At 41.8% G+C, this 12,030-nt stretch overlaps 1 protein-coding gene across 3 annotated transcripts; it reads left to right on the top strand.

The window, feature by feature from the left end:
* The first annotated feature begins 698 nt into the window (after positions 1–698).
* Positions 699–11,793, top strand: RBM17 (RNA binding motif protein 17). 3 transcript variants are annotated; one of them, XM_059847554.1, is made up of 13 exons: positions 716–767; positions 1,522–1,580; positions 1,974–2,114; positions 3,248–3,364; positions 4,216–4,382; positions 6,258–6,355; positions 6,875–6,931; positions 8,603–8,744; positions 9,662–9,813; positions 10,463–10,536; positions 10,877–10,975; positions 11,295–11,367; positions 11,513–11,793. In XM_059847554.1, exons 3-13 carry the CDS (start codon positions 1,992–1,994, stop codon positions 11,614–11,616), a joined length of 1,206 nt encoding a protein of 401 aa, XP_059703537.1. In that variant the 5' UTR covers positions 716–767; positions 1,522–1,580; positions 1,974–1,991; the 3' UTR covers positions 11,617–11,793. The 3 variants fall into 3 exon arrangements, with proteins under 3 accessions (XP_059703536.1, XP_059703537.1, XP_059703538.1); XM_059847553.1 differs by lacking the exon at positions 1,522–1,580 and having other exon boundaries at positions 699–767; XM_059847555.1 differs by lacking the exon at positions 716–767 and having other exon boundaries at positions 1,402–1,580; positions 6,261–6,355.
* Positions 11,794–12,030: the final 237 nt, after the last annotated feature.

Here is a 12,030-nt window from a genome sequence, read left to right as displayed (position 1 = left end):
CCAGTAGTGAGACTGTTTTACTGATAAGAAATAATAAACACCGGAGTCTGAACATGAACTGCCATCTCAAGTGCCTTCAATCCACACCCAGAGAAACCAACGACTGATACCCCCACAGATTACTTCAGGAGTTAGAAACAGGGCATGGAAAACTCTAACAGAACATCCAGAGCAAACAGAGCTGGGCATAAATCCAGCCGTGCCCGCGGCTCCTGTCACTGTCGCCACAGAGACCAGCGCGTGCCCTCCTGCTCTCGGGAGGACGCTCCGGTGAGGCTGCCCAGTGCTCTTAAACAACCCAAGTGCCCTCAGGGCTTCCCCTCCAAACCCTTCCCCATCCCGTGGCCTCCTTCGGACGCTCTCGGTGGATCGGGGATTCTGTGATTAAATAAAACCACCGAGCGCAGACCACACCCGACGCGCGCCGTGAGAACCCAAAGGTTCCCGGGCTTCTCCTCCGCGTGGGAAGCTGGGAGGGCAGCTGGGGCTGGGACACTATTCCACCCGCCTCTTGCACTCCTTGCCGCCCTCCCAGCCTCCGGGAGGTGCCGTGCTGCTCTCCCAACCCCGGGATTAGCCGTGCCGTCCTCCCAGTCCCCACTCCTCTGTACCGGGACAACCCTGAGGGGCGGCAATGGCGGCGCTGCCGCTCCCTCCTCCCGCCGCCGGGGGGCGCTGGCGCTAAGGCGGCGCGGGGCGCAGTGCGCAGGCGCGACCCTTCCCGGCGTGCTCAGCGCCGGCTCATGGCGGCGGGGGCGCCGGGACTGGTGAGCGGCGGCTCCGGGCCCGGTCCTGGCCGTGTGGGGAGGCGGCTCCGGGCCCTGCGGGGTGTGAGGAGGCAGGGCAGGGCGGGTGTGCCACGCTTAGCCGCTCCTCGGCGGGGTCCGGGCCTGTGTGGAAGGTGGGGGGGGCGTCAGGGCCTGCTTCGCCCCCTCTGTTCCCAGAGCGACAGAGGTCGCAGCCCGCCCTTCCTTTTACTGTGGGGACAGCTCCTGGGCCTCGCTGCCTTGTCCCTTCCCCGCGGTGACAGCGCCATCCCTCCATCCATCCATCCATCCATCCATCCATCCATCCATCCATCCATCCATCCATCCATCCATCCATCCGTTGTCCCGGGAAGGGTCTGGGGCACCGGTCTGAGGAGGAGTGGCTGGGGGGGCTCAGCCTGGAGAAAAGGAGGCTCGGGGGGAATTTTTCCCTCTCCATAATTCTCTGGCAGAGTCCGAGGGGGTCGGGCTCTGCTCACAGGTAACAAGCGACAGGACAATAGGAAATGGCATCAAGCTGCACATGGGGAGATTCAGGTTGGACATTAGGAAGAATTTCTTTTCAGAAAGGGTGGTTAAGGTTTGGAACAGACTGCTCAGGGAGGTGGTGAAGTCCCCATCCCTGTAGGTGTCCAAGGAAAGACTGGATGTGGCACTGAGTGCTCTGGTCTGGGTGACAAGCTGGTCTTCAGACAAGATTGGACTCGATGATCTCAGAGATCTTTCCCAACTGATTGATTCTGTGATTCCCCAGTGCATGCTGTCTCCCCCTGGATAGCATCAGTCCTGCTGCCAAAATTCCACTGCTCTGTGGTAGGTGGGAATTCCTACAGCACCCTGTCCTCATCCTGTACATCTGTGCCTTTATAACCTCCTCTGTGTTTCATCCCAAGGACAGATGTTTAATAATCTTCAAAACCTTTTCTTTTTGCAGTAAACTTCTTGCTATTGAGCCCTAATTGTTCATAAACCACTGCAGGATTAAATTAATTATTCAACAGTTCTCATCGCCTTTCAAACTGTAACTTTTTTACAGCTTTGCTCTAGTTGTGTGTATTTATCACTAGCCAGAAAAAGGTCAATTTTCTCTGGCTTTAGGAAAAGTGAAATAAAAAGTAGTGTACCCATATATGCAAACTATTAGCAATTAGCCTGGAAATAGGTTTGTGATGTCATTTGGAGTTTTTGTTTTCTTTTGTCTTTCAGTTTTAAATTGAAGAGAAAATGTCACTTTACGATGACTTGGGGGTTGAGACCAGCGATTCCAAAACAGAAGGCTGGTCCAAGAATTTCAAACTGCTGCAGTCTCAGTTGCAGGTGAAGAAAGCAGCTCTCACACAAGCAAAGGTACAGTCCCTTTCTGTTTTTCAGACTTCTTTTATGTTCCGTGCATTGTGTTTGTGACCTCAGAATACCAATTTGAGACAATTTTGCTTTGATTTGTCTGTGAGTTTGTAGCAGAGCCTGGCAAAGCTGAAGGGAAAAAAGGGAAAATGCATTTTTCTTGATGTCTCTTAGAGGCAGTGTTGCAAAATTAAAACTGAAGGAAGCACTGATGTATGTGCTGCAAACCTCTGAGCTTTTAGCCAGCAGAGCCAAAAGCTGATCTTCAAGTTTAGCTTTAAAATAATGGAATTCAGCTTCATAAAATTATTTTTTAATGTAAGTAGGGGGTCATTTTATGACTGATTATTTATATCTTTACATCACTTTATGGTTGTTATTTAAAAGGCTGTTGGTGCTAACCTGCAAATCATTATGTTTTAGAAATTTTACAGCAAGTATTTCCAGAGTAGATGAAAAGGAGCAGTGCAAGCTGATTCTTATTAGACTGTGACAGAGCCATTTTCTCTTTTTGTTGCTGCTTCTTTATATTTCACCCTTTTTCTTTGAGCAGTGTTGATATTTTGGTTCAGGCTGGACACAGGTGCTCTTTGGGCTGTTTAGGTTCTGTAGTGAAACTACGTAATTAAAAGAAGGAGCAGTAACACTGATGCCACATACCTAAGTAGCCACAGCATTTTTTCACAGGAATTACTCCTGATTTATGCTGCTGAAATTGGGGGCAGGATTTAGTTGACAATTGGAACAAACTGCATGGATGCAATTTACTGCCTGCTGTATTAGTTATATTCTTTGTCCATGTAACTGATGTGCAGTGTATCCATAGCCCAACAGAAGAATTGGATAGGATAAGAAAACTCAGGAATTCAGAAGAGTTTAAAATATTTTATCTGATGATAAATGGGAAGAGCAGTAGATCTTTGGAATAAATCTGAGTTTCTTAGAAACTAACTGAGTTCAAACTCACCTGAAGTGATTGGATGAATTTTTAATGTGTGCTTCTGGTCCCAGTCAAAACCTAGGACCATTCACATTCACTACCATTCACCTACCACAGCAAGGTATACTAAAGTAAGCTGATTTTTAGAAAGCTGCTTTATCTTTTTAGACATTGTGTGTTTTGCTGGTTTTTGCAGAGTCAGAGAACAAAACAAACCACAGTCCTTGCTCCAGTGATTGACCTGAAACGAGGCAGCTCCTCTGATGAGAGACAGATTGTGGACACACCCCCTCATGTAGCAGCTGGGCTAAAGGTAAGACCAGGGCAGCTAAAAGTTCCAAATGTTTTGGAAATTGAATGTTACCTAGTTTTCAAAAAAGTGATTATTTTCTGCTAACATCTTCCTCTGCTGAGGGTTCTGTAGTTAACATTTCAGCTTCATTCAGACTTACATGTGGTACAGCATGGAATTACCATGGTTAATGTGCAGTTATAAAACAGTGTTCTTAGAATCCTGGATATCTTAGAATCCTAGAATTTTTCAAATTACTTGGCAAGACAGCAATTTGGGCAGCTAAATAATAACTATAATTGTGATTGCACCAGTGTTGGAACTGGACCTGTATAACAATCAACTGTAAAATAAAAGAACTAAAGCCATCTAACCTTTTAAATGAATTTCTCGTGGTAAGGAATCAAGGGAAACTCTCTCCCTGCAGCTTTTTCAAAGGAAAAGTTCAGAAATGTTTCTTTCAGATTAGAGGAGAACAGTCTGTGTGCCTCTGTTGGTATTATATTAATAGCAGCTGATAAAAGCCTGATGAGATTGTGTGGGAGGACCCCGGAGATGGCTGCAGCAACAAGATGTAATAAAGCTTCTAATAATGCATTAGTGGGGTTTGAAAAATTCCTGTCCATGCTGATTTGCTGCTGCTTTGCATTTTGAAAGGGGAGGGGGTGGTTCTTTCTTCATGGGAAAAAAATTGATGTAATGAGAGACTGGATGAAATGTTTGGTTTAAATAAAACCAAGATTTCTTCTAGCACCAGTGGGATTAGGGAATTACCTGACATTACAGAAGTCAGGAATCAAAAGTGTTCAATTTTTGCTTTCCAGCTGGTGTTGTTTTCAGATCTCAGCTAAAAGAATTTATCTATTTTCCAGGATCCTGTCCCTAGTGGTTTTTCTGCAGGAGATGTGTTGATTCCCCTGGCAGATGAGTATGATCCCATGTTCCCAAATGACTACGAAAAAGTGGTGAAACGTCAGAGGGAGGAACGGCAGCGGCAGCGGGAGCTGGAGAGGCAGAAGGAGATTGAAGAAAGAGAAAAGTAAGGCTTTTGTTTAAAGGCTTGACATATTGACTCTTATCTAAATAGCCATGTCAGTTTGTTTAGTTTTATCTCTCTGTATTCTTGGAAGTTCTTAGAGGGTTTGTGAATACTGCGTGCTTGTAGAAATAAGAGCAGTGTTTTAATTAATATGTTTTAAGGCTCTTGATAAAATTCACCAAATAGTGCAAAACCAATAAGAATTAAAAGCTTTGCAGTCTCTTTGGGTGAAAAACCCTTGTCAAAATTATTTTAATTTTACTTTGTTTCAGTAATAGCAGCAATATTTGGGTGCTTCATGCATCGTTAGCAGACTTTGACCTTGCAGGTATTTTAGAGTATTTGATGTCATTGTCACCTGACTACAGAAAAGCTTTTTCAACACTCAGTGATGAACCATCCTGTCTGCTTCTAAAAACTGCAAACTGATCCATGGATGCATTCAGTTTTAAGTGTAGCTAGTGCAGCCTTTGAGAGGCATAATTGCATTTCCTTTTTTAATACTCTGCAATCAGTAATTTAATTATTAAGTAAGTTAATTATGTGTTTATTAATCTATTGTCTCTGGATAAAGAAAATACTACTTTATTTTTAATGCCCTTTTCCCGAAATAAGAAATCTCTGTAATCATGTTAAGGAAGTTGAATGCAGATTCAGTATCTGATTGTTACAAGTGGTAAAATGTCTGCCAGCCAAGCAGAAGATGACATTTGCTCATTTCAAGTGAAGTGAATAAACCATCCTCATCACAGTATGAATCATCTGAAGTCTGGAATTACAGTTCTGCCCTCTTTAGATTGTGAAAATTAATATCTCTAGTCATTGGGTCTTCTCTGTCTTCTCTTGGTTATATCTTTGTTGTTTTGAAGGAATGCCTGAGGCTCTGCCCTACTGGCATGCAAGACCTCAGGAATCTGGGATGTCATTCCCACAGCTTCAGCATTGACCGTTCTTTGGTTGTATTTGTACTTGTGTGTGAGCCAAGAGTTTTTATACATATAAACATTAGAGAAATAGGTGAAAAATGCATAGTAAATTCTGATTTCAAGCTGGGGAAACAATCTCAGCCAAACCTTCATCAGATGTGCACTTTGGAAGTTCAGGCTGGACATTTATTTTGATTTCATAGGGTAGAGATTCAGAAATTCTGTGTGGTTCCACAGTAGATCTCTTTTTGTCATCCTTTAGCACAGTTTTGGTGGCTGTGCTAGGAACAGGATTTGATTTGTGCACCAGGTGGTGCACTTAACTTTAGAGGAAAAGTGCTTTTCCTTTTTGTTGTATTAAAATGTGTAATTTCCTGATCACATCAGAGAACAGCTGAAGTGCAAACAAATCTTGAAGCATTCCTTACTTCTTATTAGAAATTATTCCTGAATTTTATTTTAATTGCCAAGCAAGTGTCTCAGCAATCTGATGTTTACGCAGAGGATATTTTTTTATTCAGTAAATGATACTACTCTGTGTAGTCTGTGATGGGAAATGTAAAAGGGATTCTGTCCAAAGCAGGGTGATTAATTAATTAATGTCTGTTACCTTGCTCTCTGTTTCATGCAACACCTGTTCCATTCAGTCACTCTGGTCTGTTTGGACAGGATTTATTCAGGTGCTTCCTCCTTTCCATGCAGTCTTCTTGGCTCACTTGCAAGTAGAAAATGATCTTGGCTTAGATCCATCTTCTGTTTAACCAAAAATGCCCCGTGATGGTAAAAGCAAAGAAACAAATGGTGAAAGTGTTAACTTGCACTTTCGTGGGAAACATGTTAAATGCCAGTTAGATGGAGCAGAGTAATTCACCCTGCAGAGGTGGGATCACAGATTAAAAGCAAGAGTTAACTTCCATGGTTTCTCATCCTAACTTGCTGTGTCTCCTAGAAGGCGTAAAGACAGACATGAAGCCAGTGGGTTTTCAAGACGACCAGACCCAGATTCTGATGAAGATGAAGATTATGAAAGGGAGAGACGGAAAAGAAGTAAGGGAACTGCTCATGGTTCTAGAAAGAGGAGAAAAAGAGGGAGGGGAGTTCACAGTCCTATTTCATGGATTCTGTATTTCTCTGTCCTCACATGAGAACACTGTTAATTCTGAGCCTTTAGAATTAATCTGGCATTTTATTACAACATAATATAATGTAGAATACTGTTATTTTTCCATGGAGGAGGTGGCAGCCAAATTACTTGTGGAAATACCTCTGTTTAACTTTAGTTTGTAGATACCTGTTGTAAGTTTCTGCATGGTGTAGGTTCCAGGGAAGGGGTGAGACATGACATAAAATCAGGCTGTGAGAGTCACTGAGTTTTCACTATTGCAGCTTTTCATTCCTTCATTTGTTACATCAGTGCCCTTAGAGCTTGTCAGGTGATCTGGATCAGAAATATATCTTTGCATAAACAAAATTAGTCTTTATTCTCTTTCAACAACAAAGTTCCAGTAAATAATTCAAGTCTGTTGTGATATCCTCCAAATGTGTTGTGTTCCATTTTGCTCATAGGTATGGGAGGAGCTGCCATTGCACCACCCACTTCTCTTGTGGAGAAGGACAAAGAACGTGAGTGCTCCAAAATCCTCTTCTCTAATCCCAGCAGTGTTAATTTCCTACTCAACTTTCTATTTAGTTCAGTCCTCCTGCTTTTCCCATTGGATTCTTTGTAGCAGCAGGACATGAACAAGTTCTTTGTTCATGGGGGGAGGCTGTGGTGGTTCTGTGATGCTGCCCTGCTCCACATCTCTGTGCTGAAGAAATCTTTCTGTTTTGCTGGACAAATGGCTTGGCAAACTGGGCTCTTACAACCGTGTGCAGCTACTCACTCCTGATATCAAAGAAGAAATGTCACAGGCAGGTTTCTCTGAGTAGACTAGAAACCTCCACAGTCTGGAGAGGGAGTTTTTCCATTGCTCTTTCCTTGAGGAGGTACTTAGTGAATATCTTTTCTACAGGAGTTATGCACTAGAATTTTATAAATATTTCCAGGATGCAGTTTAGCTGTAGAGATTTGTGTGCAGTGGTGGTGTGAGGATCTCAGTTGTCCACGAGATGGCATCATCCTGCTATAGGAACAAAACCATTCCTTTTTTTTTTTTCCCATGTCTAACTGTTGTAAATTTTAAAATTTAATAAGTACCAGTATGTTTCTACTTTAAAAGATAATAATAAGAAAAAAATCTTATGCACACAAACTTTTTTTGGGAGTCCTCACTGTATTTATAAGAAGATTAAAATGTAAAAATATTCCTCAAAGCTTAAGTGATACAGTGAAAGCATTTGATATGTATAAACATTCAAAACAGAAAGATATTATTTCTGAGCAACTGATCAGTGTCAAGGAAAATTAAATATAGGCTGGAAATAGTAGAAATATCCTTAAGGGGAAAGCTTTTAAAATGTGACAAGGAAACCTTTGTATTGTTTTTTACTTGATGCTTAAATCCAGGCTGGAAGAAAACAAGAAAATATTGGTGTAGCAAAAGTCCCATAGTCCAGTCCAGCTTCTGTTTAAATAGGAATTATTTTTCCTCATATTATATCCTCAAACTTCATGTCTGACCTTTTATTTGATAAGATACAAGAACTAGTGTAGAAGAAAATATTCTGAAATAGGTCAGTCTGATAAAAGTCCATAAGTCCATTCAAAAGTGATTTTTTTCTAGTGTTCTAGTAAGCTTTTTTGATTTTCATTTTGCTATTTGACTTGTCAGTGGAAGGTGATTTAATAATCTAACCAGTATGATTGAGATAAACAGATCCATCTCCATCCCCAGGAATAGCTGCAGTTCAGAAATTCCCAGTGAGAAGAGTTCCATTCATTCTTTTTAATAGACTGGTTTCTCTCCTCTGCAAATGTGCAGTGTATTTTTATTACAGTCCTTGGGCCTTGAGTTGTGTGCATTGATCCATTTTTGTCATAATTCTGTTCCTGGTGAATGGGAGTTTGTCCTCTGGATAAACTCTTTGTAGTGCAGGTGGTCTCTTAAAGTTCTTTTTCCCCATTTAATAAGAGCTTAATAAATGCATTATAGAGCTGTGGAAATCTACATCCAATGTGGAAAACCCAGAATAACTCAGATGTTGTTTCTGAGAGAGAGAGAGAGGGAGGTGAGAGGATGTCAAAACAGCATGTGCAAAGGAAACATTCTTCTGATTTGGATTTATGTGTAAAACCTTTTCATAGTTTGTTAGGATTTTACTGAAAAAAAACCCAAATGTGTCTGTTTTTTCCAGCTGTAGCATCATTCCCATATGAGGAGGAGTCAAGACCTCGGGCACCTTCTTCCAAAGCAGCAATTCCTCCCCCAGTGTATGATGAGCCAGAGAGACCTCGTTCCCCCACAGGACCCAGCAACTCCTTCCTCGCCAACATGGGGTAAATAAATGAGTGACTCCTGCACATTTTGTGGGGAAAGGAATTGGAAAGTGGTGGAAACCAAAAGCTTGAAATAGTTTTTCAGGAGAGAAGAGCACAACCCATTGCATGTATGTGGTTAGTCTGAGCTCAGAGAGTCCAAACTGGCAGGATACAGGAAAAAATGTGGATTGACAGGATTGGGAAGAACACATCTGAGGTGGTTGCATTCAAGGCTGTGCTTTTAAGCCACACTCCAGCATAAAGTGTTCATGGCAATGAAGTGTGCTTGAAAACACAGGTGTCATGTTAGTTCTTCTAGGTTACTTTTCCAGCTTTGTCTTACATTTCCTATATACCAGCAAATTGATATTTCAAATCGTTTCAGCTCTGCTTTGTTGGAAAATTCAGAGTGTATTTTGTGTGAATGTAGCAGCTGTGGCTGCAAATCCATTTACTTTCCTGCCTTGTATGTGATGTTAACTACTGTGGCAACACAAGAAGGTGAATCTATAGCTAAAAACAGCTTAGAGACCTCGTTTTTGAGTTTGGTGGTTTTTTTTAATTGGCCAGAAGAAGATAACCAAGCTTGGTACTGTTGGACCAGCTTGTGCATTGTTACCACCTCTAATTAGTAGTACCGTGGAACCCTGACTTCATTGAAGGAAGGGCTAAAAATCTGACCTGACCTGCCTTACTTTGACCACAAAATTGGCTATTTCTTCTGTGACTTAATGCTTTAACCTTTCAGCATTACATAGCCAGACTTTTTACCCTTTGGTTAGAAAAAAATCATGTAACTTGTAGAAGCTCCTGTACTTTGTGCCCCTGTGTAAGGAAGTTTTAGGAGGTAGGATATTTGAGCACTCAGGAGAAATGCAGTGTTAATGTTTCGTGGAAGAAACCTTTATGAACTGATGTTTTTTTTCTCATTGCAGGGGGACAGTTGCTCACAAAATCATGCAGAAGTATGGTTTCAGAGAGGGCCAGGGGCTGGGCAAACATGAACAGGGGCTCAGCACAGCACTGTCAGTAGAGAAAACAAGCAAGAGGGGTGGCAAGATCATTGTTGGTGAATCTACAGAGAAAGGTAATTGTGTCCTGCACCAAGTGTGTGAGAAATGAAGCTCCTGGGTTTCTGTTTACCATCTGTCCTTGTTGAAAACATTGGAATTAGAAAAATGACTCATATTTGTTCTTGTGGACATTTACATTTTTTTATCTTTTTGTAAAGTGATCCTGTATGCATTTTTTTTTAGCTCACCCTCCCCTTCCTCCATCAGTTATTCTCCTTTAGTGTTGGGGAAGGATCTTCACTTCCAGGGCTGATCTTGCTCTGCTCTGATGGCTTTTTCCCTGTCACATCCTGTTGATACTGCTCTCGTTTCCCTGCTCTTGTCTGATCTTGAGACAACATCCAGGCTTCTGAGCACAAGTGATGGAAGTCAGAATACTTTTAGTCTTGTAGTTTTTATGATACAATTCTGAACTTAAGAATTATTTCCCTCTAAGAAATAGTACATTGTCAGTGTTACTGCTTAATTCACACCACTGGAACTGATTTTTCTGCTTGCTTTCTTTCTAAGTAGCTACAAGTTGTGAAAACCTGTTCCTCACCAATATGAAACTACATTTTGTGGCTGTTATTTCATTGTTTGATCAATAAGATGCTGGTAAAAGTCCCTAACTGAGCTTTAATCCTAAATTATACCATTATTCACTGTTTTGTCTTCAAACAGAAACGGGCAAGAAGGCAGATTCCAATCCCTTAACTGAGATCCTGAAATGCCCAACTAAAGTGGTCTTACTGAGGGTGAGTTGGGAGTAAGGGAATGTGTCTTGGTGCTGAAATGTTTAAATCTCTGTTCCTGATACAAAACTCTGCACAGTTCAAATGGTTCTGGCCTGCACTCATGTGGTGTTCTGTGTTCTGGAGAAATTATGTGACTTCCTGGGATACAAGCTGTGACTTTAAATCAATGCTGTTTTAAATTGTGCAGTTCCCTTGCCTTAGGGACAGGGAACTGTCTCCCCTAAACCTCTTAAGCTTTAAAAGTATTTGTGGTCACAGTTCACAGAGCATCTGTGATTTGTCTGCACAATCACCTGCACAAACTCCATCCAGTGAGTTGGGTTTGTTCTTTGACTTTCAGAACATGGTTGGTGCTGGGGAGGTGGATGAAGACCTTGAAGTTGAAACTAAGGAGGAATGTGAGAAATATGGCAAGGTTGGGAAATGTGTCATCTTTGAGGTAAGAGATAATCTGTCTTTCTTTTTGGCTGCTCTGAAAGTAAACTGGCCTCATCCCTCACAACTGGAGTGTTTCTGCCTAAGAGGGGCATACATAGAAGATCTGTCAGGGTCCTTTACTGTGTTGGAATTCTGGATTTTCTGTATCTGTAAGATACAAGCTTCTAACAATAGCAACTGTGTATAAACCACTTCAGTGTTGTGTTTTTGGAACCTTTTTATTTCGTTCTTTCACTGCCTTTGTGAAGAGCAGCAATTGAAAACAATGTTCTCACTACTGTTTTAATTACTTGTGGCTTGGGGTTTTTGTTTTGTTCCAGATCCCTGGTGCCCCTGATGATGAAGCTGTAAGAATATTTTTAGAGTTTGAACGGGTTGAATCTGCCATCAAAGGTAGGATCCTAAATTGTGTCCTGTGAAGCTCAGAGCTAACTTCTGTAGAGAGATTAAACAGTCTCACTGGTCAGGCTGTTTAGTTAAAGAGATGTTTATTTAATTGAATTGCTGCTTGCTGATCTGCTCTTTGTTTCAATTCCAGCTGTTGTTGATCTAAATGGAAGATATTTTGGAGGCAGAGTGGTGAAGGCTTGTTTCTACAACCTGGACAAGTTCAGAGTGCTGGATCTGGCGGAACAAGTTTGATTTTAAAAATCTAGCTCGAGGTGTCATTGTTTTGGCAATCACGTTTTCAGCAGTAGGCTGGGAATAAAGAAGAGAGAAGTAGCTTTCCTAGCAGACTGGAAACAAGCCTCATTGAATGGATTTTACACATTCGTTGTGACTTATGGTTTTTTGTAATATAAAGCCCTTTGAAATTAAGATTCACGTCTGTGTGGTTTTGAATTGCACATTTCTGCTTTCTGCTCTGGGGATCCTGGTTTTTTTGAGCTTTCAGATGACTTTGCTCTGTTGAAAACCCACTGCTGAGGAGATGCTTTGTCTGTATTCCTGCTTTCTTTGTTCTGGTGCTTCATCATGGAGTCCCTGTTCTGGATCCACAACAAGTGTGAAGCTTTGGACAAGGACTGTGTGCTATGGTCTTCTCTTTCCTGATGG

Source organism: Haemorhous mexicanus, chromosome 5 (genome assembly GCF_027477595.1).
Source record: "Haemorhous mexicanus isolate bHaeMex1 chromosome 5, bHaeMex1.pri, whole genome shotgun sequence".
NCBI lineage: Eukaryota > Metazoa > Chordata > Aves > Passeriformes > Fringillidae > Haemorhous > Haemorhous mexicanus.
This window is presented reverse-complemented; position numbering and strand designations above follow the sequence as displayed.